The 27,410-nt window shown below is 43.9% G+C and overlaps 1 protein-coding gene across 2 annotated transcripts in view; it reads left to right on the forward strand.

Moving 5' to 3' along the window:
- Positions 1-27,410, forward strand: part of ADAM19 (ADAM metallopeptidase domain 19) — a 98,681-nt gene that overhangs the window by 3,835 nt on the left and 67,436 nt on the right. For both annotated transcript variants that reach the window (XM_008015145.3, XM_038005533.2), the window contains exons 2-3: positions 817-902; positions 7,406-7,476. In XM_008015145.3, coding sequence (XP_008013336.2) covers positions 817-902; positions 7,406-7,476 — 157 coding nt within the window. The remainder of the gene's footprint in view (positions 1-816; positions 903-7,405; positions 7,477-27,410) is intronic.

A 27,410-nucleotide genomic window follows, 5' to 3' on the forward strand; every position in this document is an offset into this window, starting at 1 on the left:
CGTTCCTCTCCACTGATGTCATTCTAATCTGAGCCACCATCATCTCTCACCAGGGCTCCAGCATATCTCCAGCCTGGCCTTCCTGCTTCTGCTGTCACTCTCGCCGCTCTGCCTCACCCCACCCCCATTCTCCACCATGCAGGCAGAGTGATCTTTTTTCAACTTAACACAGATCGTATTGCTCTGTATTTAAAACACCCAGTGCCTTCCAAGTCTATTTATAAGAAAATCCAGACACTCCCCATGGTCTCTGCATTATCAGACCCAGGGCTGTCTTGCTGACCATATCTCATACCAACTTCCTCTTTCATTTACTAGCTACCCCCTACCTTATGCTTATTCCTTCAACAGGCCGAGTTCACTTCTGCTCAGGCAGGGCCATTGCACTTGCTATTTCCTCTACCTGGGGCACTCTTCCCCCAAGTTTTTGCGTGGCTGCCTTCTGACCCCTCAGGACTCAAATGCCATCTAAGTTGATCATCCTGTTTCAAATAGGCACCCCCTGCTAGATGTCTCTTTATGCCATGACCCCAACTTATTTTCTTCAGGGTACTTAGCACCATCTGAGAACACTTGTTCATTGTCTGTCTCCCACCTCTAGAAGGTAGACTTTACAAGTACAGAGACCTCATATGTCCTATTTACTACAGTATCACCGACCCCTAGAGTGCCTAGTTCCTAGGAAGTGCCAAGAGCCTGAAATCCAGCAAGTCTTCTAATGACCCAGTGCAGGGGCAGCTCACAGAAAGTGTATGTGTGGCTTAGCTGGGGTATAGAGGTCTGGGATTCCAATGGTTTTGCATCTTGTCTTGGCAGGAGGAAGTGAGGAAGGCAGCCCCAAGCTGCAGCATGAACTAATCATACCTCAGTGGAAGACTCCAGAAAGCCCCATGAGAGAAAAGGTAAGACTCAAAAGACCTCATTTACATTGGCAGGAGTTGACAACTGAGGTTTGGGCTACCTACTCAACTTTCTTAGAATCCCAGTCATCACTATTAGTTCTGTTTCCGGCCCATTCTATCCTCTGGGTGCCCATTTTGGATATCACAGACGGGACTTTCCTTCTTTGTATGACAAACTTCTAGAACACTTCCAAATGCTATTAGCTGAGGAAATGAAAATTCACATTAATGCTGACACAAGCTAAGTGCAAATGTGTTGGTGTCACAGAAGTCACTTAGTCTTGATTGGAATTCATTAAATATTGTCATTGTTATTTTTGCTCTGCATAATACATACTTCATTTTCTTGAAGGAATAATGTACTTGGAGAGAAAAAGGATAATAATATAAACTATTTTAATAAGAGGCAGGGTAGAGACCTAGTACTAGGGAATGTATCTTACAATCCAGTAGGCTCCCCTGGCCAGAACACCAGGGAAATGCATAGGCTTTATCAAAGAGATTGGGAAGAAAACAAAACACACTGTCCTGTTCTTGCAGAGAGGACCTGTGCATCTAGAATATTCTTTGTGGTTCTGTTTTTTGTTTTTTTGTGTGTTTTTATTTTGTCTGTTTGTTTGTTTGTTTTGACAGAGTCTCACTCTGTCACACAGGCTAGAGTGCAGTGGCCTGATCTCGGCTCACTGTAACCTCTGCCTGGCAGGTTCAAGTGATTCTCATGCCTCAGCCTCCAGAGTAGCTGAGATTACATGTGTGCGCTGTGAAGCCAGACACATTTTTGTATTTTTTAGTAGAGACAGGGTTTCACCATGTTGTCCAGGGTGGTCTTGAACTCCTGACCTCAAGTGATCTGCCCACTTTGGCCTCCCAAATTGTTGGGATTACAGGTGTCAGCCACTGTGCCCCACTGTGATTTTGGTTATTGCAGCCCAAGTGAGACATGAAAGAGCAGGAAAGGAAGATGTGGCTGTTGTGTGCCGGTAACCAGCTATGTGACTTGCCACTTGCTGAAGTGGTGGATTTTCCTCATTTATAAAGGAGTGCTTAGAGAGAATAAGGAGAAAAGAAAGCTGGGGAGAGGGGTTTTTTTCTAAGATCTCTTTGGGTTAAAACGATTTGTGATTTATTGGGCAACATATTGGAGCAAGATTACAGCAGGAAAGAGATGTTTCAGGAAAGACTTCAGACATTGTGGCTGTTGAATCTGGAAAGATAAATGGAAAGGAGCAACGTCCAGGATCCTTGAAGCTCTCGCCAGGATAATACAGACATGTCCAAAAAGGCTCCAACTTGGATTTACCAAGGGAACCTAACAGTGTAAATTTTAGGACAGGCCAAGTGCGGTGGCTCAAGCCTGTAATCCCAGCACTTTGGGAGGCTGAGGCAGGAGGATCATTTGAGGCCAGAAATTTAAGACCAGCCTGGGGCAAGATACTGAGATCCTATCTCTACCAAAAAAAAAAAAAAAAAAAAGAAAGAAAGAAAATTAGCTAGTCCTAGCAGTGTGTGTTGTAGTCTCAGCTACTCTGGAGGCTGAGGTGGGACAATCGCCTGAGCCCAGGAGTTTGAGGTTATAGTAAGATATGGTTGCATCACTGTCCTCCAGTCTGAGTGACAATGCAAGATCCTGCCTCAAAAAAAAAAAAAAAAAAAAAAAAAAAAAAAAAAAAAAAAAAATCAGGACAAATAAAAACAAGTAACATTTTGTCCTAAAGGCAGTAAACACATGGAATTCATTTCATCAAAAAGTAGGAGATGCTGAAAATAGCTTCAGGAAAAGTCTTGACAAATTAATGGATGGTCGTCCTAGAGCAAATTACTTTTAACAATTAAGATCTTGGTTATTGCAACCTATTCATACTGCCTGAGGAATGGACCTGCTACTTTTTATAGAGGCTTCTTTGTTCTCTCCAGATGTGGATGCTGGGCATCCTCAGGAAGGGCCTGAGAATAAAGCAGAGGACCAGATCCTGTCTTTGTTCCCAACCATTGTCTGCCCAGCATACGGGTCATTATATTCTATAGGAATAGTCAGTATAGTGCCTGGCACCATAAATATTTGTTGAAGGAACAAATGAATGACTGTCAAAGAGAGAGAGACTAGAGGCTGGATTTCACTTGGGTCTCTCATTCTCATTTATGTAATTAATTCACTCACTGAACATTTTTTTCTTCACTTTTTCTCACCACTGACTTAAAGCTCACATTCATTAAACATTAACTGAATACTTATACTGTATACTAAATATTATGCTAGATCTTAAGGGGAATCCAAATATAGAACAGATTTCCAATACCCTGTGGAGCTAAAGATCTATTTAATCTAGACTGAAGGAGAAAGAATTTTTAACCCATCCCTAGGAGAGGGATAAATGGTGGGTCAGCTCCCTGTACTTCCTGGGAGAGCAGAGCTGATGGTGCCTCTTCTTAATACAGGGTGGAGTTTCATCAGAAAAGCTCATCAGTAGAGCTGGACAGAAAAGCTTCATAGATCTTAAAATGCAGTTTCATTGTTTTGCTTGAAATGCCCCATAGAAAAAGGGAGCATCCTTTTTAAAATATCGGTGCCTGAGCACCTTCCAGAATAGAGAGAATTATTTTTGGATCAGCCACATAAAAATAAAGATTACTACTCCTGGTGGGGTGTGGTGGCTCATGCCCTATAATCCCAGCACTTTGGGAGGCCAAGATGGATAGATCACTTGAGGTCAGGAGTTCGAGACCAGCCTGGCCAACACAGAGAAAGCCCGTCTACTAAAATTACAAAAATTAGCCAGGCATGGTGGTGGGCACCTGTAATCCCAGCTACTTGGAAGGCTGAGCACGAGAATGGCTTGAACCTGGGAGGTGGAGTTTGCAGTGAGCCAAGATTGGGCCACTGCACTCTGGCCTGGGTGACAGAGCAAGACTCTGTCTCAATAAAAAAAAAAAAAAAAAAAAGAGATTACTACACCTGCTGCAGCTTGTGTCTCTTTGCGGGAGGGGTGATAGTGCTTTGATTTGGGGCAGTATTCATTTTCTGTGGGGGCAGTGACATACATGGTTACCTACCTCTTGGATGAGGGAATCGCTGTAGCTCTGTTGCTATGTGGTCTTTCTTTCTTTTTTTGTTTTGTTTTGTTTTGTTTTGTTTAGATGGCGTTTCGCTCTTGTTGCCCAGGCTGGAGTGCAATGGCGTGATCTCGGCTCTTGGCAACCTCTGCCTCCTGGGTTCAAGCGATTCTCATGCCTCAGCCTCCCAAGTAGCTGGGATTATAGGGACGTGCCACCATGCCTGGCTAATTTTGTATTTGTAGTAGAGACAGGGTTTCTCCATGTTGGTCAGGCTGGTCTCGAACTCTCGACCTCTGGTGATCCATCCGCCTCGGCCCCCCAAAGTGTTGGGATTACAGGCGTGAGCCACCGTGCCCGGTCTGTGTGGTCTTTCTTAAATGCCTTCTTGGAGCTGGGTCCCTGATGCTCAGTGTGATTGCGCGGGTCACTGGCTCAAAAAATCCATAAAGTGGCAAAGGATCTGCAACCAGAGTAGGTGTTGGCAGAGCTGAATCAGGGCATGACAAACAGAGAAGTGAATCTTTTAGTGAAAGTTATTGGTCAAACATCTCCCCAGCTTCCTACTCCGGTGGGTTTGAAATGTTCCTTCTTGAGATGAAGTAATACGATTAATTAGGCAATGGTCAGGGTTGACCAAGAGTCCTTGATCGGAACGTTCAGATCTCATTAGAGCCCTTGGTGACCTCAGAGTCTCAGAAATGCCCAAATCCTAATGCAGAGTGGGGTTTGCAGCGACGAAGGGGAATGTGCTTAGAAGAAGTAGGCCTCTAACCAGAGGTGGCAGAACGGGTGACCTACTTCCTCAGACATGCAAGAACTAAGCTTTCAGGTCAACCTTATAAGGGCTAGAAGCTCTACTCTAGCAATGACTTTTGTGGATTGAAAGGGACTTCAAGAATTTATCTACTGGGTGAGGTGGCTCACGCTTGTAATACCAACACTTTGGAAGCCTGAGTTGGGAGGATCACCTGAGCCCAGGAGTTCAAGATCTCCCTTGGAAACATGATAATACCCCAGGATCTACAAAAAATTTAAAAATATTAGCCCAGTGTGGTGGCATGCACCTGTGGTCCCAGCTACTCAGTATGCTTGAGCCTGGGAGGGTGAGGCTGCAGTGAGCCGTGATTGTGCAATTGCACTCCAGCCTGCTCAACAAAGCAAGACCTTGTCTCAAAAAAAAGTTGTCAGTTCCTTAGTCCCAAAATAGAGAGCTTATGTTTAAAACACTCCAAAGAATCTGTTCTGTTTTAAATATGTAAGTATCTTTTTAAAATAAATAATTTATTTCTTCAAAAACAGTTCAGTAGCCCTAAGTTGAATTGTTGAAGCATGAGGTTTATTATGACTTGGTTTTTAAATTTCTTTGAAATTTTCCACAATAATAAGGTAAAAAGAGATTAATAAAAGTTATTTTCTTAAACTATGAAAGCAACTATAAAAACGTGGAAAGATGTGCAGAAGAAAACAAAATTAACTCATGATCCTGTTGCCTAGAGTAAGTATGGTAACCTTTAGGCTTACTTCTCTTTAAATTTTTCCCTTTGCAAAGTGTATTTAAATAAAACATTCAGTGTTTTATTTTGAGGTTTTATGACTAGCGATTATCGTGTACATTTTGTCAATAATTTAACAACTACTTAAAGTTGCTGCTTTTAATGACCATTCAGTGTTCTGTCATATGAATGGATCATCATTTATTTAACCATTCTCTAACAGGTTATATTTAGGACAGTTAGGTTACATTTCATTATTCATTACTTTTATTTTATTTATTTATTCATTTTTGAGACAGAGTCTTGCTCTGTCGCCCAGGCTGGAGTGCAGTGGCACGGTCTTGGCTCACTGCAACCTCCGCTTCCCAGGTTCAAGGGATTCTCCTGCCTCAGCCTCCTGAACAGCTAGAACTATAGGTGTGTACCACCATGCCCAGCTAATTTTTGTATTTTTAGTAGAGATGAGGTTTCACCATGTTGATCGGCTGGTCTCGAACTCTTGACCTCAAGTGATCCACTCGTCTCGGCCTCCCAAAGTGCTGGGATTACAGGCGTGAGCCACTGCGCCCAGCCCATTATTCATTATTATAAGTAATAAATATCCTTCTATACAAACCTTTGCTTGTGCCTCCTTTTATTCCTTTCAAACAGCCTCACATTCCTGAGTCTAAACTTTTTTTTTTTTTTTTTTTTTTGAGACACTGTCTCGCTCTGTCACCTAGGCTGGAGTGCAGTGGCGTGATTTCAGCTCACGGCAACCTTTGCCTCCCAGGTTCAAGCAATTGCCTCAGCCTCCTGAGTAGCTGGGATCACAGGTGCCCACCCCATGCCTGGCTAATTTTTGTATTTTTGGTAGAGACAGGGTTTCACCATGTTGGCCAGGCTGGTCTCAAACTCCTGCTCTGCCTGCCTCAGCCTCCCAAAGTGCTGGGATTACGGGCGTGCACCACTGTGCCCAGCCGAGTCTAAACATTTTTAAACTCTCGGTGCATACTGTCATGTTATCTTTCAGAGGGTTGCCGTCGGTTTAAATTCTCAGTGGTAGGGATTGCGACTGCCCACTTTACAGTGGGCATTGTGCATTGTGATTTAGAGTTTTAGATAACCTCTGGCACTTTGATGTTTTTCAAGGTACCTTATTATTAATTTTTTTTTTCTGGAGGTGGAGAGAGGTGGTTTATTAGTGATGCTGAACATAGTTTTCGTGCTTATCAACCACTGGTATATGTTAAGTGATCCGTTCTGGGTGTGTAGCACCTGTAGCCACCACCAAACTGCTTATGTGTAAAATGTATCTACTTTTTGGCCCATAAAACCTTAATTTGAGGATCTCTTAGTTGCTTCCTCTGAGATGATTGGGGTTTTCCAAACTGAGAGTCAAAATAAAATAAGAACCCACTACGAAGAAGATCCCCTAGTGTTTTACAAGATAATAGGCAACATGTATCATGGCTTGCCGTGTGCCGGGCACTGTGATACATTATTTATGCTCATTATCTCACTCAGTCCTTACAAGATCCCCATCAAATTGACTGTTACTATCTCTGTATCATACGTGAACAAACTGAGATGTGGGGAGGCTCGGCAACATGTCTGACTTCACACAGCTGCCGGTGTCAGAGCCGGCGCTTGAATCCAGATCTGACTCTGCAGGACAGTTACTGCTGGAGATTGTGTTTTCCAGTGTTTCCCCTTCACTGCACCACATACATACACTTACACCACATTGCAGCCTGGAGTTTCTTCCCTATGCCTTTCAGGAGAAAGCAGATGGGGGAAGGATTTGGGTCATTCTGGGATTGAGGTCATTTTACATGTAGGCTGGAAATGCAATTGACCTTTGCTCGTTCACTTCCTGTGGATCAATGTCTGAGCACTGTGCTAGAGGCTGTGCCTGACTCTGGGAGCCTGGGTGCCGGGTTTTAGGAACTGACATTGTTTTGTTGTTGCTTTTAGCATCCACTCAAAGCTGAGCTCAGGGTAATGGCTGAGGGGCGAGAACTGATCCTGGACCTGGAGAAGAATGAGTAAGTGGACTCCTCCTTTGTCTAAAATGAAACAAATAACGTCTGTGTCAATGCCGGACGCAGGTGTCGCTGTTCTGGAAGGAAGCAGTTAATGGAGTGACCCCAAGCTCTCAGTCCTTGGTTCCTTTCAGGCAGCATCTTGCAAAGTCATGAAGCTTTCCACAGCCTCTTGACTTGATGTGAGATTGCTGGACTGCTAAATGTGTTGCTAAAATTTCCTTAGGCAGTATTTCAGGGGTCCCTGGAGTTCACTGTGGGTACACAGTGGTCTGTGTATGTGTGAGATTAAGGGAGTGGATGGACCGGAGGTCTTTGGCAGCTGCCTTACTAGCGCCAGCCCAGTGTGTGGCAGGAAATGAAGGAAATTAGAGGAAAACAGCAGAGAGGAGCGAGCGAAGCAGGGGTGTGCTGGGGCTTGGCGCCTCAGACTCAGATCGTTCCATGTGTTCTGTGTCAGCTGCATCTGAGATTTTGCCAATAGGGCATTGTCAACAGTCTCCTGGCTTCATCGGGCCCGGCTCTTCCATCTTCCTAACCCCATTCATCTTGGGTGGTAGCCTGACTCAGAGGCACTTGTGCATTGATTGGCCATCAGACGCAGTCTTATCTGGATTCATTTAAGGGAGGAGGTGAATGGGCACGAGGCATGACTATGTCTGTGGGCCATTCTTTGGCCATTCCCCATCTACTTAGCTGTGAAGAGCTCTCCTTACTTGGCCGAGGGACTCTGAAAACCTTTGGTATTTCCCCACCGACCATCCCACTTTTCGTTTTGCCACACAGACGTCGCAGATAAGGCCGCATGGCTTAGAGAGCTGCCTGTCTCCTCTTGGCAGCCTCCACAACCCCATGGAAGCCAGTGAGTAATCAAATGCATCACTGCCAAGAAAAGGATGAAGAAGGACCTTCCTGTATACAAAAGGATGGGAATGACTTTTAGGCTTGTGTGGGGGAGAATATAATTTATTCCAAATTTGGGCTTTTTGGGCACTTGCAAAGGAGGATGAGTGGTGTCCCGAGTATGGTTAAAATACAACTCACAGCTTGTGCAGTGGTGGTGCTTCATCCACATCCTTTCTCTGCCTCCAGGACATGGTGGCCTTGGGAAGCCAGAAAGATGGGGACCACAGTCATTTTTGTTTCTCTTCTCTTGAGAGTAAAGCCAGTTCAGGCTGTGTTTCTTCTCTCTGTTGTCCCTGGAATAGACCTGGCCAGCTGCATCCCCAGACAGTGCAGCAACTATTAGCCCTGGATTTTTCCTTGCGTTGTCTTCCTTTGGTCCTACAAGAAAAGGCCCTTAGAGGATTTGTTCTTAACTGTGTCTCTCAGGGGTCTGCCTTTGTTTCTCATGGCCCCAGCCCATTAGCTCTAGTCTAAGTGTTCCCTGTTGTTGCCTGTGTCTAATCTCTCCTGTTCTGTCCCCAGTAGAGCCTGTGGCCCTTCAGCTTCCTCTGGTCAGCCCAAGTGATAGTGTTGATGTTGTGGGAAAATCTTTAGGAGTTGGTCTGTGGCCAAGCAGGAGTCCCAGGACTCAAGTCTCTATCCTTCCCTCCTATTTTGAAACATTTGCTAGAGACCATAGGAAGTTAAAGCAGGAAGATGCCTTAGAAAACACTGAATGGAATGATCTTAGAAAACTCTGAAATTGTGGATACAGAAATTTTGATTCAGAGAGGGACAAGCATTTGTCTGAGGCCACCCAGCAGGTAAATGAAAGAGCTGAAACTAGGATCATGTGTATTCTTGGTGTGATTCTGGAGTTACAGAATGTGACCCAGGGCAAATGGCTGGATCTTTTGGAACTTCAGTGTCCTTGTCTGTAAAATGAGGGTAATAAGGCCAGCCTCGTGGGATGGTTGTGAGGATAAATGAGGTGAAGTGCAGGAAGTGCTGGCAGAGCGCATGGCGAGTGGCCAGCCACTGTTGGGATTTTTATTGTCCCACACTGAGGCTCCAGAGGAGAACCCATGGCTGTGGTTCTAGCATCTGCTTTTCCGAGAGCAGCTCTCGTTTCCCATTGAGCCGCATGGGGCTGGATGTGGTTCCTGGCCTCCTTGAGTTGGCAGAAGGCAGCAGAGTTGGTAAAAATGGAAGCAGCAGAGCCAAGCAATATGACCTCACCAGGTGTCCCTGGGGGACGGCTTCCTGCTATTTTCATCCAAATTGAGCTTTTTGTTTTGAACATGTGTTAGTGAGCGGAACTCCAACTGCACACGACTTCCTAGTGTGTTTATTTCCCAAAGCCTTCTCATTCATGGTGCGTGCGAGTCCGGATTCAAAACAGCTTTGGAGTGGGGGAGATGATTTTCTAATTTTTCAAATCACTGTGTTGCAGTTTCTATAATCTCATGATATTTGGGGGAAACTAGGCCCTGGGCCAAGCCATTTCTCAGCCTCTGGTTCTCAACCTCCTTGATCAATGTATTCATTTTTTAAAATCTACTGTGCCTCTGTGATATTTCAGGCACCAGTGCAGGTACTGGGGATAAAGCTGTGAATAAAACAGTTCAGCCTTTATGGAGCTTCTATTCTAGTGGGAAGTGGTAAGCAGACAGGTGAGTGCACCGTCTGTCAGGTGATGGGTGCTGTGCACCAGACAGAGGAACATAGGGAGTGGGGCCAGAGGAGTGTGGAGGTGGAACGGGAGCTGCTGTTTCTGAATGGCAGTCAGGGAAGGCCTTGCGGGTGAACTGATACTTGAGCCAAGACCTGAAGGAGGTGATGGAGTGAGCCATGTGGGCAGCTGAGAGATGACAATTCCAAGGAGAGGGAACGGCCACGTTCAAAGGCCCTAATAGACGATGAAGGTTTCCACTCTCCATCTGTACATTTCCCCATACACTGGATTCTCAGGTCTCCCAGGAGCAGTGAGCAAGGGCTTCTGGGACTCTGGGGGGAGGGAGAGGACCTTTTAAATTTCTTTTTCATCATCCTGCCGTGTCTGGCCTTCTCCCATCAAATCAAAGCCCACGTGTTAATGCATGGCCCAAAATAGCAGTGAGCAAGCCTTTAATGGAATTCACACATGGAGAGATTGCCAAGAATGGTGAGGATGGAAAGGCATGGGGCATGGGCCAGGAGAGGAGGGGGAACACAGCAAAGGGAGCTTCAGCTCAGGCACCAGACACACTGAGGTGTCCTACAATAGCACGGCAGCCGGCAGCCTTTCTCTGCTTTGAAGCAACTCAGGATAAACGGATGACATCCGTGAGAGGCACACATTCTTTTTTTCTATTGAGTGCAGGTGAGAAACTGTGACCCTTTTGGGATAATCTGAGCATTCCTTTTGTGTCGGTTATTCCTGTGTTCAGATCCTGGCTCTGCCACTTACTACCTTGTAGCCTCTTTAAGCCTCAGCTTGTGCATCTGGGGTTTAATTATAGTCCCATGTCACAGAGCCACAGGGAGGAAGAAATGAGATGGTACAGGTGAAGGACCTAGCAGAGTGCCTTGTTTGTATTCCAAGCTCAAGGTTGCCGTGATTATTTCTTGCTCATTGTTTTTAAATTGCCAAAGCAAATCATGCTTATTGTAAAACATGTAGCAATTCCAAATAAACAAAAGAATGGAAGTTTCCCCCCCAACAAGGAAAATCCACTGCTGTTTGGTGAGCAAACCCTGGACCTTTTCTATGCGTACAAGAACATGCACATGAATCGTCACAGACACAATCACATACAGACACAGTCACACAGAAGCTGCTATTTTTGTTGAGGAGGGAGGAGCAGAAATGAGATTATGCCAGACATATTGCTCCAGCATTTCCTTTTTTGAACTCAATTGGATGTCATGAAGACAGTCCTCTGCTCTAATAAAGTATATATTACATTGTTTAATATTTATATACACATGTAATCACATAATTTGCAAAGATTGGTGCCTAGCTGTTGTTTGGAGAAACTTGTGATTGAGGCAGTGTGGTACAGTGGACATAGCATTGACCTCAGAGACAGATGATGTGGAACTGGTCAACAAGCCACCCGGCTCCCCTGAGCCTCAGCTTTCTCATCTGTAAAATGCAGATTTTGGCCCCAGATAGGCTCGAAAGTCTCTTCCTGCACTACCTCTTTAAAGCATGCTGTGCGAGTAGAAAAATGCAAAAGAAGTCTCTGCCTCAGGAAATTTGCTCCACTTTGGAGACATCCTGGGAAATAGTGGGCAGTGGGATAAAGGAAAAAGGTGCCCCAAATCACGGGACCTTGAAGTTGGGGATGAACTTCTAGGTCAGAACCTGGCAGTTCAGGCAACAAAAAATACAAGAAGGGAAACTACAGAGCAGAACTTATAGACTGCTGTTTGCACAACAGATTTGAGCATTAATCCATATTTTTTCTCCATGTTCTTCTCCCCATGTCCTGAGACTACCTCACCAACCCAGGAACCCATATTGACAAAAACTTGTTTGCTGAAATCAAATGGAATCCTCCTTAGTTAGCTACAGGCATCCAGGGAGATGAACAGGGGTTTGTGAACCCTGGTGCTGTCTCCTGTCCTTTCTTGGCTTTTTCCCAAAAGGAGGGCACACTGAATTGCTCAGCCAGATTCCTGGATGCTCACTGGGCCACATTACTAGTGAGCAGGATCACTCTATTCCAAGATCACCTTCAAAAGCAAATGAACAGCTCAACTAGTAGGCACTTTGCCCAGAGGCTCTTTGGCCATATGCTTCTGTCTTCTAGTATCTTAAACACATTCTAGGACTCTCATCTCTTCAGTATACTGTCCTTCCTCAAGTCCAAATGACCATGGCTTGAGAAAGGGAGAGACGTCCTTTGGTCTCACCCCACCCATTTGTGCTCCAGCCCAGTTAGCTAAAGAGATCCTATTTGCTCAAGTTTAGTTGATAAGAATGGGTGTTTGTTTTCTTTTGTGAGTATGTCTACCCCCAAACCACCTGGGGAACAGCAATTGTCAAGGCAGAATTTGGCCTTTAGAGGTTTACTGATTTTAATACCCATGATTACCTCCCGCTTTAATCTTTCTTCCTATCCCTAACTTCTTATCAGTCCTTCAGTGATATCACAGGGAAGGAGAAGGCTTTTGTTGTTCTGGAAATCAAACTACAGTCTGGAAAATGAACAGTCATTCAGTGCTAATGGAGTAATCTAGCTCCCTAACATTCTCGTTTTTCCTCAAGTCCATTATACAATTTGGATTGCATAACATTGGTGGAATTGAAGAAGGGCAGAATTAGCAGGCAGGAAAGGAATTTTTCAGCAACACACAGGGTAGATTAGTTGCCATCTCCTATTCCTGCGCTTGTTTTTCAAGGAGGCCTGGTAGAAATAGTAGCAGACCCAAAGCAGAACCCTGAATACCACTTAGGCAATGGAGCTCTCCCCACCTCCACCCTCCCAGCTTCCTCCCGGGTCAAGAGTAGACTTTAACATCTTACCTAGGATAAAGGACAGCTCTCTTTGACCCTCTCCTGTCAGGAGCTTCATTTGTTGTTGGCAAAATTCAATTTCCTGGATCAAAGAGCAGCTTAGAAAGGCTTAGATGGTATCCCAATGCTCTTAGTAAAGCCATGCTTCACTGAGTTGCATTTAAATGAGTCATAGACATATGGATTACATTGCACTTAAAATACACATGGCTCAAGAAATTAAAGGATATCATTTTTTTAACCAAGTATTTGGCAGATCTAAAGTATTCAAAATGTTTTTCCAAACTCTACTTGCAGCTGTACTCCCCATTCCCCGTGGCTAAGGTTGTATAACCCAGGGAGACGGGTGCTGAGGAAACAGTTGGATGAATGGGTGGGGACACCAGAATTTGATGAGAGCTGCCTGTGGTGTCTGAAATTTTCTTCAAATGTTCTTTGGAAGTATCAAGAACTGGTTTAACCCTGCTGTGTTGATGCTGAAGGCAGTGAATGCATGAGTGGATTTAAATTCCAATTGCTGTGCTGGGCACGTCGTCCCAGAGAGACCTGGTAGTCCTGTTTGAGATGTAGTTTCTAATTGTAGCTTTGTAGACTGAGAATGATTTCATTTGCAATTCCCATGTTGTCCCAAATGCCTGGAGTTGCAGAACAAATGGATTGCCAGCCAGTCTGATGTGATTTTTGTATAAGCCAAACTCTCAACCCCACCCCTGCATAAGCAGGGTCTCCATTTGCAATGTACTGAATGTTTCTGTCTCCCTTCAAATTCTTATGTTGCAATACTAGTCCCCAAGGTGATGGTATTAGAAGGTGGGGCCTTTTGGAGATGATTCATTTATGAGGGCTCTGCTCTCATGAATAGGATTGGTGCCCTGATAGAAGAGACCCCAGAGAATTAGCTCACCTTTTCCACCAGGTGAAGACACAGTTAGCAGCTACCATCTTGAACCGGAGAGAGGGCCCTCACTAGACCTCAAATCTGCTGATCCCTTGATCTTGGACTTCCCAGACTCTAGAACTGTGAGAAGTAAATTTTTTGCTTATTTGCTACCCAGGTTATGCTGTTTTGTTATAGCAGCCTGAATGGACTAAGAATACCATTATTTCTAAATTTTTGGAAACATGATATCACTTTCTTAGGGTCCATTGCTTAAGCTCAGACTCAGTAATAAGCCTGGTGATCTGAAGGGATGCAGCTTCATGATACACTTGCCTGAAGTATCAGAGTGCATCCAAAATTGAAATAGCCTAGGTGGGTTGATTCTGAAAGCCATGTGCACACAAGCCTTAAACATCCTAATCCATAGAGTAGAACAGATTTGGACTTTGGTCCCAGAGACCCCAATTCAATTCCAGATACTGACACTTCCTCGTTGGGTGGTCTTTGGTACGTCACTTGCTTTCTAAGTTTTACTTCTTCATCTGTATTCGTAGTAATACTACTTGGCCAGGTGCAGTGGCTCATGCCTGTAATCCTAGCACTTTGGGAGGCTGAAGCGGGTGGATCACTCGAGCTCAGGAGTTCGAGACCAGCCTGGGCAATGTGGCAAAAAACGCTATCTCTACCAAAACCAACCAACCAACCAAACAAAATCCCCCACAAAAATTAGCCAGGCATGGTGGCACATGCCTGTAGTCCCAGCTACTCAGGAAGCTGGGGTGGGAGGATCTTTTGAACCCAGGAGGTGGAGGTTGCAGTGAGCTGAGATCATACCACCGCACTCTAGCCTGGTTGACAGAGCTAGATGCTGTCTCAAATAATAATAATAATACTCACTGCTTTGTGAGCATTTGCTGAGAATGGGTACCTCGGAAAAGGCACTTCACACAGTGTCTTATTGAATGCTCATGGCAACCCTTTGAATGAGATATCGTCTGCATTTTATAATGAAACTCAAACACAAGGAGTTTAAGTAATTTACCCAGTATTGGGCATAACCAGGAGTCAAACTCAGGCCTGCCTGCCTCTTACTACATTATAGCACTTGCATAGAAAATAGAGACATTGATACCTTCATTGCAGGGTGTGGAAGGCTGAAAAATGCGCCCTCTCCCCTCCAACGATAACCACATTCTAATCTCTGAAACATGTGGCAGAATCTTTGCAGATGTGATTAAGTTAAAGATCTTGAGGCCGGGCGTGGTGGCTCACACCTGTAATCCCAGCACTTTGGGAGGCCAAGACAGGTGGATCATCTGAGGTCAGGAGTTCGAGACCAACCTGACCAATATGTTGAAACCCGGTCTCTACTAAAAATACAAAAATTAGCTGGGTGTGATGGTGCGCCCCTGTAATCCCAGCTACTCGGGAGGTTGAGGCAGAAAAATTGCTTGAACCCAGGAGGTGGAGGTTGCAGTGAGCCGAGATTGTGCCACTATACTCCAGCCTGGGTGATAGAGCGAGACTCCATCTCAAAAAAAAAAAAAAAAAAAAAAAAAGGAAGAAGAAGAAAGAAAAAAAAGATTATAAAAACCTTGCTGATAAAACAGGTTGCAGTAAAGAAGAATCGCTTGAGCCCGGGAGGCAGAGGCTGCAGTGAGCCGAGGTCACACCACTGCACTCCAGCCTGAGCAACAGAGCGAGACTCCGAGACTCCGTCTCAAACAACAACAACAACGACAAAGTTAAAGATCTTGAGATGGGAAGATTATCTTGGATTACCTGGATGGGCCCTAAATACAATGGCAAATATATTTGTAAGAGGGAGGCAGAAAGAGATTTGACTACAGACAGAACAGGAGACAGTGATGTGGCCACAGAGGCAGAGGTTAGAGTGGTGCAGCCACGAGCCAAGGAGAAGCTGGAAGAGGCAAGGAGCAGATTCTCCCAGAGGGTGCACAGTCCTGCTGACCCCTTGATTTTGGCCCAATAATACCGATTTCATTCTTCTGACCTTCGAGCTGTGTGAAAACAATTTTCTGTTGTTCGAAGCCACCAAATTTGTGACAATTTGTTACACACTAGCCCCAGGAAACACACACACAGGGTTTGTGAGGTTAGGAGATAATGTATTACAATGTGCTTAGTACAACGTCTGGCACATAGCAAGCAGGTTTTCAATACATGCTAATTTGTATTCATGCAAAGTCCAGAAGAAATGTTTTCAGGTGTTTTGGGGATGCCAGTCGTGACATGTGGCCCTTGCAGCTTTCTTCAAGCATGAAAATGACAAGAGAAAAAAACATATTGAGCAATAATCTGTGTGGTTATTGCTTATCTACATTACCTAAGTTCCAGGTCATGTTCTCTGATGCGCTGTCTGCCCTTAGGGAACTTTTGGCTGAGGATAACTAGGAATGATTGTCACGTATTAATAAATGGTGATAGCTAAAATGTAAGAGATGCCTGTATAACAGGCATTGTACTCTGGTATTTACCTGGGTCATCTCATTCACTTGTTACAACCAACCAGTGAAGAGTAGATTCCTGTATTAGCCCTATTTGGCAGATGGGGACCCTGAGGTGTGGAGCAGTGTGACTTGCTCAAAGTCATGTGGGTGGGAAGGGCAGGGCCAGGATGTGAAGCTAGATCTGTTTGACTCCCAAGTCCAGGCTTTTAACAGGAGCAGTATATTGCCTCTCAGATGCATAGTCCTGGCTCAGTATGCTTTGGGCTCTTCTTTGGTTAGCATTGGCATTTCTTCTCCACTATTCTACTCTTCCCCTTCCCTTTCCTCCTACCCTTCCCAGGCCCTGGTTAGAATTTTCATGTCAGTGTAATGTGATAGTGTAATCCAGGCAGGTGTGAATCCAAGCTTGGCTCCTTGCACTACCTAGAGATATAAGCTTTATCAAGTTGCTCAACCTTTGGGGTCTCAGTTTTCTCATCTACGTGATGGGGATAATAACCTCATAGGATGTGTGTGGAATGCAATAACGTAATGCTTTTAAAGGATTTACAGGGTGCCTGGTGCACTATGAGAGCACAATAAATAGACACTGTTATTTGTGTTTTCCAGGGTCAGAAAAACATTTAAGAATGAAGTCAGAGGGAATTCCCCTGAGCTGGTTTCCAAATGTAATTAAGAAGGGTTGACCTTAAAATCCATTGCCCCTGGGAGGAAATTACTTCTGCTCTCCAGTGATGCCCAGTTTGACCTAATTGTGTCTCGAAAACACTGCTTTGCAGTGTTCTCCAGTGGGCCAAACTGTACCTCTTTTCTGTGCCTGCAGAATCAGATGAGGCCCTGAACTGTCCAATATGAGGTTGGGATTTGTCCACTGGTTCCGGCTCTCCTTCCAGGGAGCCGCGGCCAGTGCAGCCAGGAAGGATGTCCATGGTTTTCTTTTGTCTCAAGCTTATTTCTCCTGGCTGCTCTTCAGCAGGAGCACGGGGTAAAATAAATGGGAGGAAGCTGTCAGCTGCCCTGTTGGCCTTAGATGGACCCTTATCCGAACTAAGGGAAGCTGTGGACTTGGAAGAAGTCAGGAGTGCTTGAGTTTGGGTATCCCTTTATCATCAGGCTGCTTACCTTCAGATAACAACAACTGGCATTGAGGGAGTGAGCATTTACCATGAACTTAATATTTTATGTAGATTTAAAAATCCCTAAGTATATTTATATACAAATGAGGTCATACTGTATTCTTGGTTTTGTAACCTATTTTTTTTTTTCACTTGGAAATATAGCATGGGCATTATGAAAACATTTAAAAGATTTTACATGGAACTTTTTGGAATGTTTGACATTTTTCATAATAAAACTTCAGAGAAAAATTAAACAAGTTATAGAGTTTTTAAATGCATGGTATCATACTTAATATACTATTTTATAATTTGCTTTTTTATTTTTTGTCTTCAGTGTCTTTCCACATGAGCACATTTATAGACCTGTTTCGTTCTTTTTAATGGTGACAGGATTCCACTGAATGGATGAATCAAAATTTATTAATTTCCTTATTAACTAACAGTTAGGTTTCTGATTTCTTGTTTTTACAAATAATCCTAGTAATAGGATTGTACATAACCTGTAAGCACATTTGCAAGTATTTCTGTAGGACTATACCTAGATGTAGAGTTACAGGATCCTATGGAGTACATAATTAAAACGTTTTTACATTTTGACAAGTTGTACCTCTCACTCCACAGATACCTCCCTAAAGACTGAATGTACCATTTTGCATTTATACAACAGCAAATACCTCCCCAAAGGCTGAATGTACCATTTTGCATTTATACAACAGCAGATACCTCCCCAATGGTTGAATGTACCATTTTGCATTATGAGTATATTATAAATATGTCTCCATGTACCTTTATCATATTTAAAAAATTAATTAGAAGTTTTATTTTTACTTACTTTGTAGCCCATAAAACAAGTCTCAGTAATTTTATTTTTTCCTTTTTTAATTTTTAATTTTCATGAGTTCATACATAGTAAGTGTGTATATTTATGGGGTACATGAGATGTTTTGGTACAGACATGCAATGTGAAATAAGCACATCATGAAGAAAAGGGTACCATTCCCTCAGGCATTACAAACAGTCCAATTATACTCTTTATTTAAAAATGTACAGTTAAATTGTTATTGATGATAGTCACCTTGTTGTGCTATCAAATAATAGGTCTTATTCATTCTTTCTATTTTTTTTTTTGTACCCATTAACTATCTACATCTCCCCACTACACTCTTCCCAGCCTCTGGTAACCATCACTCTCTCTGTCCATGAGTTCAATTATTTTGATTTTTAGATCCTACAATGTCTGTGCCTGGCTTATTTTGCTGAACGTAATGATCTCCAGTTCCATCCATGTTGTTGCAAATGACTGGAGCTCATTCTTTTTTATGGCAAAATGGTACTCCATTGTGTATATGTACCACATTTTCTTTATCCATTCATCCCAGATAGAGACTTAGGTTGCTTCCAAATCTTGGCTATTGTGAACTCTGCTGCAACAAACATAGGAGTGTAGATATGTCTTCAGTATACTGATTTCCTTTCTTTTTTTCTTTTTTTGTTGAGATGGAGTCCCACTCTGTCACCCAGGCTAGAGTGCAATAGCACAATCTCAGCTCACTGCAACCTGCGCCTCCCAGGTTCAAGTGATTCTCCTGTCTCAGCCTCCCCAGTAGCTGGGATTACAGGCGTGCACCACCATGCCCACCTAACTTGTTGTATTTTTAGTAGAGACGGGGTTTCACCTTGTTGCCCAGGCTGGCCTCGAACTCCTGTTGCCCAGGCTGGTCTCGAACTCATGAGCTCAGTCAATCCACCCGCCTCAGCCTCCCAAAGTGCTAGGATTACAGGCGTGAGCCACCGCGCCTGGCACACTGATTTCCTTTCTTTTGGGTCTATACCCAGCAGTGGGATTGCTGGATCATATGGTAGCATGACATAGTGCTTGTACTAATTTATATTCCCACTGACAATGTGCACAAGGGTTCCCTTTTCTCCACATCCTCACCTCACCAGCATTTATTATTGCCTGTCTTTCAACTGGGTGAGATGATATCTCATTGTAGTTTTTTTGTTTTGTTTTATATTGTTTTTTGAGACAGAGTCTTGATCTGTCCCCGAGGCTGGAGTGCAGTGGTGCAATCTTGGCTCACTGCAACCTCCGCCTTCCGGGTTCAAGTGATTCTCGTGCCTCAGTCTCCTGAGTAGCCGGGACTATAGGTGCACGCCACCACACCTGGTTAATTTTTTTGTATTTTGTATTTTTAGTAGAGATGGGGTTTTGCCATGTTGACCAGGCTGTTCTCAAACTCCTGGCCTCAAATGATCCATCCCAAAGTGCTGGGATTACAGGCATGAGTCACAGCACCCAGCTCGTTGTAGTTTTGATTTGCATTTCTCTGATGATCAGTGATGTTGAGCACCTTTTCATAGGCTTGTTTGCCATTTTTACGCCTTCTTTTGAGAAATGTCTATTCAAAGCTTTTGTCCATCTTTTGATTGAATTATTAGGCTTTTTTTTCCTTATAGAGTTGTGTGAGTTCCTTATATAGTCTCGTTATTAAGCCGTTGTCAGATGGGTAGTTTGCAGATATTTTCTCCCATTCTTTGGGTTGTCTGTTCACTTTGTTGATTGTGTCCTTTGCTGTTCAGAAGCTTTTTAACTTGTTGTGATCCCACTTGTCCATTTTTTCTTTGGTTGCCTGTGCTTGTGGGGTATTGCTCAAGAAATTTTGCCTGGACGAACGTCCTGGAGATTTCCCCCATGTTTTCTTGTAGTGGTTTAATGGCTTGAGGTCTTAGTTTTTTTTGTGGGGAGGGGACAGAATCGCACTTTGTTGCTTAGGGCTGAAGTGCAATGGCGTGACCTCAGCTCATTGCAACCTCTGCCTTCTTGGTTCAATTGATTCTCCTGTTTCAGTCTCCCGAGTAGCTGGGATTACAGGCGTGCACCACCACGCCAGCTAATTTTTGTATTTTTAGTAGAGACAGGATTTTGCCATTTTGACCAGGCTGGTCTGAAACTCCTGACCTCAGGTGATCCGCCCGCCTCGGCCTCCCAAAGTGCTGGGATTACAGGCATGAACTACTGTGCCCAGCCTGAGGTCTTAGATTTAAGTCTTTAATCTGTTTTGATTTGATTTTTGTATACAGTGAGAGATAGGGGTTTAGTTTTATTTTTCTGCATATGGATATCCAGTTTTCCCACCATTTATTGAAGAGACTATCATATCATTTTCATGGCTGTGTGATATTATATTCTATGTGTATGCATGATTAACTCTTACAGTTTCTTATAATGAAAAATTATCAAACATGCAGAGTAGAGAGAATGATGTTATGAATCACTGTATACCCAACTGAGTCAAAGAGAATTTACATGTAACATGGATATATAGAGGCAAGTTGCCCTTGGCTTCTTTACAAGTTTATTTCTCACTACCCTTGTTGAGAGATCCTGTTTTTCCAAACACACCATTGAGTTGATTTATTGAGCTTGGGCAGACTCTTTAAACCCAAACTCTCTTGTCTTTTTTTTTCAAACAGCTTTACTAAGATATAACTCACATACCATATAGTTCACTCATTTAAAGTACACAATTTTATCTGTTTTAGTATATTTACAAAGTCATGCAGCCATTGATATAATCTAATTTTAGAACATTTTCACCACTCCAAAAGGAAAACATTAGCAGTGTTATGAGTTGAATGGTGTCCCCCCAAACTCAAACTCATATGTTGAAGTCTTTATCCCTAGTACCTCAAAGTGACCTTATTTGGAAATTGAGTTGTGGATGTATTTAGTTAAGATGAGATCATACTGGAGTATGGCAGGTCTCTAATCCAACATGACTGGTATCCTTTTAGAAGGGGGAGGTTTGGAAGCAGAACACACTCTGGGAGAATGCCATGTGAAGATTAGAGTTATGCCACCACAAGTGAAGGAACTCAGAAGCCCAGAGAGAGGCCTGGGATAAGCCCTTTCCTTGCACCTGCATAAAGAGCATGACACCTTGATCTTGGACTTTTAGCCTCAAGAACTATGTGACATAAACTTCCAACTTTTAAGCCACTTGGTTTGTGACACTTTGTTAAGGTAGTCCTAGAAAACAAGTGCAGTCATTCTTCATTCTCCCCAACCCCACGTCAGTCCTATGAAGCTGGCAATCTGATGTCTCTAGATTAACTTATTCTGGATATTTCATATAAATGGGATTATACAATATGTGGTCTTTTTGACTGGCTATTTTCACTTTGGGTAATGTTTTTGAGGTTTATTCATGTTGCAGTATGTATCAGTATTTCTTCTTATTGCTATATAGTATTACATTGTATAGATATACCACATTTTGTTAATCCATTCATTAGTTGATAGATCTGCCTTTTAAACTTTATGTTTTAAATGCCTCATATGCCTTTTAAATCAAACATTCTACAAATTTGATTTCAGGGGATACTGATTAAGCACCTTTATGTAAAGTTCTGTGCTAGGTGCTGTAGAGATTAGGCATGAAAACAGGATATTCTTACTTTCTGGCAGTTTAGACTCTGTGGGAGAGAAAACAACATGCCAACAGCATAATCCAAGACAGATTACAAATTTACATGGTAGAATTGAAAGTAAAGTACTGCGAAGGCAAGAGGAATGGGAATTTGTGACTGGGGAAGAGGGAAACCTTCCCTAATGGGGGTTACTTGGAATATTGCCTTGCAGAATGAAGGGAGGCTTTTGATGAGGGAGGGAGATGAGATGAATGGAGAATGAGAAAGGAATTCAGACTGAGAAAACAATGTGTAAACGTTTGGTCTGGATCAAAGGGAACCTAAAACTATAGTGCTACTAATCTTTTAGGAATTTAATATCCCTAACTAGCCAAATCATTTGAATTCAGAAGAGTGATATGTTGAGGCTAGAGAACGGGTTGCTTTTCCTTCACTGGTGGGCTACCAGGGAATTTGAGTGGCGTAGAGCTCAATATTTTAATTCTCCCATTTTTGGCTTTGAGTTGCGTTCTCTTGCCTCAGGTAGACCCATGTGGTCAGGGAAGTAGGTGAACTACTTCTAGGAAACATGCTTGAAGTGCACTCTAAAGCTGGCTGTATTTCTACACCTTGGAAGAGAAGCAGCTTTCCTCCCACCCCTCCCCACTGAAGAACAATTTGGGCCGAGCCAAGGGGATGGAGGTGTTCTTGGTGGATGGAGCCCATGGATTGCAAGGCAGTGATGGCTTCTTCACAACTTCTGTAGATGGGAAAGCCTCCTGAGATGCAAGGCTGGTGGGCGGGATGCAGCTGGATTTATGGATATACATTTGGATTTGGGAGAGGCCCTTTTGGCCCTCTCTTTTCTCCCAGCTCCAAGGATGTGACTAAGCTCTTCATCTAGGTTCTCTGGAAATTGGAGGGTATTTCCTACTCTTTATGCTTTGTGCTTGGGCAATGGAGCATGACTATCCTGAAGAAAAGTGAGAGGAGGCTGACACTGTGGCCCCTGGACAGATTCTGTCCTGAAAATGAAACTACATTTACACTTCACCCAGGAGATATTTTTGATTTTGAGCAATTAATGTTTGCTTTTTCTTTATTTAGAACTCAGTGATATACACAGACCTTTGGCTGACCCCTTGAATAAACTAAGTGAGTAGTCTTTTGGGTACTCTGGGGCAAGTTGCTAGGTCTTGCACAAACTCAACAGGGGCAGGTATTGAGTCAGAGAATCCCTGGCTTTTCTGGCAAGTCTCTTCCCAGTGTACTGGGCTTGAGCTCTGGACTACTCATTGAGAATTCCTAATTTATGTCGTTCCTTTCTTCTCTTCCTTCGTTAAACAAATATTGTGAGTGCCAACTATGTGGCAGGCACTGGGATAGGTCCTGGGTATTCCTGGGAGAATCAGTGGTGGTCAAAATAGTCTCTGCCATCATGGGGCTTAGAACTTAGAAGAGGGGACAGATAATTAAACAGTTACAGAACAATGTGGGACTTGCTAGGAGGGAGGAAGTAGAGGGTACTGTAGGAACATGGGGAAGGGGAACTTCCCCTGGACTGGGGGCATGGGAAGTCTTATAGGAGGAAGTAAAGAAAAGGGGGAGTGTGGTGGTGGTGGAGAGTGTGGCAGAGTTGGCTCATGCAACAGCGAGTATGTGCCAAGCAGCACAAATCACAGGATCAAAGGCCCAAAGGCAAGAATGACATTGAAAATGAAAAGAAGTTCTCTATAGTTAGAACAGAGAGAAGGAGGAAGGAAATGATGAGAAGAAATTGGTGAGGCAGGCAGAGGTGAGTCCGTAAAGGGCCTTGCAGGCACCTTAAAGAGTTTGGACTTTTATCTCGAGGGCAATGGGAAGCGGATGAAGAATATTTTAAAAGTCACATAGTGACAGCATCCAAAATGCATTTGAGTAGGACTAATTTAGGGAAGAGGTAGCTGATATAAAGAGAAGAGGATAGATTCCAGAGATATTTATAGGGTGGAATCATGGAAACTGGGAAATGGGTTGCGTGTGGGCTGAGGGAGAGGGTGGTTTCAAGGGACAGTCCAAAGTTTCTAGCTTGAATAAGTAGCAGGATAGTTGTCTTAATTCATTTTGCATTGGCAAAACAGAATCCTAGAGACTGGGTCACTTATAAAGAAAAGAAATCTGTTTCTCACAGTTCTGCCGGCTGGGAAGTCCAATATCAAGGTACCAGCATCTGTTGAGGGCCTTCTTGCTATGTTACCCCATGGTGAAAGGTGGAAGGGCAAGAGAGCACATGAAAAAAAGATCAAGAGAGCACACTTGCAGCCTCAAGCCCTTTTATAACAGCATTAATCCATGCATTAGGGTGGAGCCTTCATGGACTAATCACTCCTCATCAGGTCTACCTCCCAACACTGTTGCATTGGGGATTAAGTTTCCAACACAGGCTTTTGGGGGAACACATTCAAACCATCGCAAGGGAGGTGTCTGTCCCTGGATTTTTCCTTAGCTTGTGGTGGGATCTTGGACAAGCCACCTCTTTCCTTGGATCTTTAGTTTTCTCATTGGATAGGTAATTAGACTCAATAGACTAATTAGACTAGGTAATAATTCCTAGTCACCAACTTGGCAGGATCATCATGGGGATGCAATAATAAAACCTATGTGAAAAGCAGTATCCTGTACTCTTTCCCTAGCGCTGACAGGTCCAGCAGAAGCAAAATGTGTGCCTCCCCTGGTTTTCTCTGTTTTTTCCTCCTTATCTAAAATTCTAAGCACTTGATCTCTTAGGAACTGGTGAGACCTCTGCCCATTCCAGCAGCTGAGGCTTCACTGGGGACCTCTCTAGGGATTCTGAAACTGGCTTTTGTTGAAAACAATGATATCATTGAGTAGGTGGAGCTGGGCCGGACTTTCCTCAGCCAGTTGAAGGAGAAATGGGGTCTTTATGACTTCTGTACTTGTGGCTCTTTTCCAGCTTCTTCCATGGCTCCCATGTGTCTCACTTCCCCCCTTTCCTCCTTGCAGAAAACTGGCAGTCTCCACATTTTCTCCTCTTGCATCAGTCTCCCTGGGGAGAGGGCCAGAAGGGCCAAGGAGCTATAATGGCTGCATTATATCAAGCATGGTTTCTTTTTCCAAGGGCCCCCTTCTGGGGAAGGGAAGGGCAAGTCATGGAAAGGGACTCCTTTGGAGGGAGACTGGAGTGCTGGGGAAAAGGGTGATCTAAGTGTGGGGAGGAATGTCAGGCTCTTTGTATTCTAGAAGCTCTTTATCTCTTGACTCACTGATGCTAGATTTGGGGCTTGGGTAGGAATGCAAAGGTCAAACTGGCCTCTCTGGGATATGGTGATAGGAATATGGGTTTGCAGAAGGAGGGCAGCCATGTTGAGTGAGTATCCTTAGTTCCTGATCCCCAGACTAGTCTTGCTCTCTGCTCACAACACACACACACACACACACACACACATATACACACACACACGCACACACACGCATGTGTGCACATACACATCCCTTCTCCATAACTGTGTAGACAGCTTGTTAGGAGAAACTAGAAATTGGTTACCACACTGGTTTGCAGCTGTTCCAGGAAGGAAGATGAGCTGTGAAACAGTGCCTTCTGGGGACCAGACAGTTACACCTGCCCTCTGCATGGTGTCAGCATTTGCCAAGCACTTGGGAACTGCAGGTGCCAAGCCAGGAGGGGGAAAAGAAACCTAGGCCTGCCTCATTGGCTGCTGAAGCCCCATCCTGTAGCATAGTGCCTGCACATCATGGACCTCCATACATGTTTGTGGAATGAGCAAGTGGACTTGCAGATGCACGGTCTGCAGAGTCTGATGCTCAGAAAAGGTGCTGCATCTTGACCAAGGACCCCCAGCAAATAGTGATGAAATCAAGCTGTGAGAAACTCTGGCCTCCCGATGCCAGGTGGCCTGCAGTTTGTACCACATTACACTGCTTAATATGCAGTTATTCATGAGATTACATGAATAGCCTTTCTCTCTGCCTTCTGGGTGTGTCTGGATGGCCCAACTCTTGGCTTGTCTACCACTGACATTTAGCTTACTCTAGTTCATTGAGATGATGGGTTTAGAAACAAAATATAACTGTGTGATGCTGGGCAAGTTGCTTTTGCTCTTTTTCAGATTCTTCCATCTGTAAAAGTGGAGGTCAGGGTTGGGCAGAGAGGGTGGTATATAAATAATGTTTCATTGCGGTAGACTCTGTAACTTACACACTAACCCTCGCTTCTCCTAAACAATCTTTTTGGAAAGGATATGGGGGAACACATAGAATGAGGGAAAAGTTGAAAAACTAAGGTTTGGAAAGGTCGAGGTCCCAGAACGAATAGATGGTCCCTTCATGTACTATCATCTTGAAGTTCCGAGATGAGATCTGACTGTCCAGGCATATCATGAAGCATTCATTTGACCAGGCAAGGGCAGGGACCTTGATCAACTCCAGGTGCCCTAGTCAGCAATGCAATGAGAAGGGAGTATTTCTTTAAATACAAATCGGGCCACTGTTAGGAAGGTGGCATGGATGCTGGGCAGGCTCCGACAATAGGTATCCACTATGATCTAGGAGGGCTTTCCAAGTTCTGACATCCTTGACTTATGCTTTGGGTGTGGTTTGTGCCTTAGTATGCTAAGAAACACTGGGCAAGTTTATGAAAGTTACTGGGATATTTAATCAGAGCCTAAAAAGCGCTAAGCACCTACACCTACCTGTTTTATGTTTGTTTGTTAGTTTCAGGGAGTGGTCCGCTTATTCCCTTTTTTCTAAGCATATTCTCACAGCTTCAGTGATCTCAGAGGGTCCTTCTCTTCATTTCCCCTGTGTCTTATCCACACCATTTTTCTTTATGATGTACCTCTCTCCTCATACCCTCTTACATCCGTCTTTCCCTTCAGGTTTTCTGTGGTATCAGCTAATCTGATAAACACTGTGGTTATTTACCAAAAACTGGTTGCTAGAGAAGTTGCTCCTACTCACCATTTTCGCTTTTAAATTTTTCTCAGAAATACTAAAGGTAGCACCTCATTTCCCCGAACTGTTCTTATCTGATTTCAACAAATACACATAATGGACTATTCGGGACACTGGAAAACAAATTTGTGAACTCTTCTTGGGTGAGCCATTTTGAGGGCCCCTCAGGTCCCTGCCAGTTAAGTTGTCTGATCTCAAGAAGTCAGCTCTATTTGTGCAGAGAGGTTACCCATCTTCATAGAGGCAGCCAAGAGGGAGGCCTGAAGAGGGTTAAATAAAGACCCTGCTGGCCAAAGGAGTCAGTGGTGCTCATCCAAACATGCTTTGGTATATAATGTAATAGCAAAACACAGGACCAGAAACTAGTCGGAAGGGTGCCAGGTCTTGTGGGGACTGGGAGAAGATGTCATGGGAAGTGGTTGGTGAAAGGGAGTGTTGACTTAACACATTGTTTGGAAACTTCCTTAATAGGAAGTTAAAGAAAACATACTGAGTAGCGTTGGCCTTTTGCCAGGCTTCTGGATGTCGCCATTTTGCCTTTGGAGTGTTGCTTCCAAAGCTGCTCCTCTGGCAACGATGGTGCTTATTCAAGGGAGTCCCTGGAATAGGAGGAGGTCCCAAGTTTTTACTCTAGGAGCAACCTCCAAAGTTCCCCCTTCCTTGGCCTTTCTGTTCCCTCATAAAGGAATGTGTCT

This window comes from Chlorocebus sabaeus, chromosome 23 (genome assembly GCF_047675955.1).
Source record: "Chlorocebus sabaeus isolate Y175 chromosome 23, mChlSab1.0.hap1, whole genome shotgun sequence".
Taxonomy (NCBI): Eukaryota; Metazoa; Chordata; class Mammalia; order Primates; family Cercopithecidae; genus Chlorocebus; species Chlorocebus sabaeus.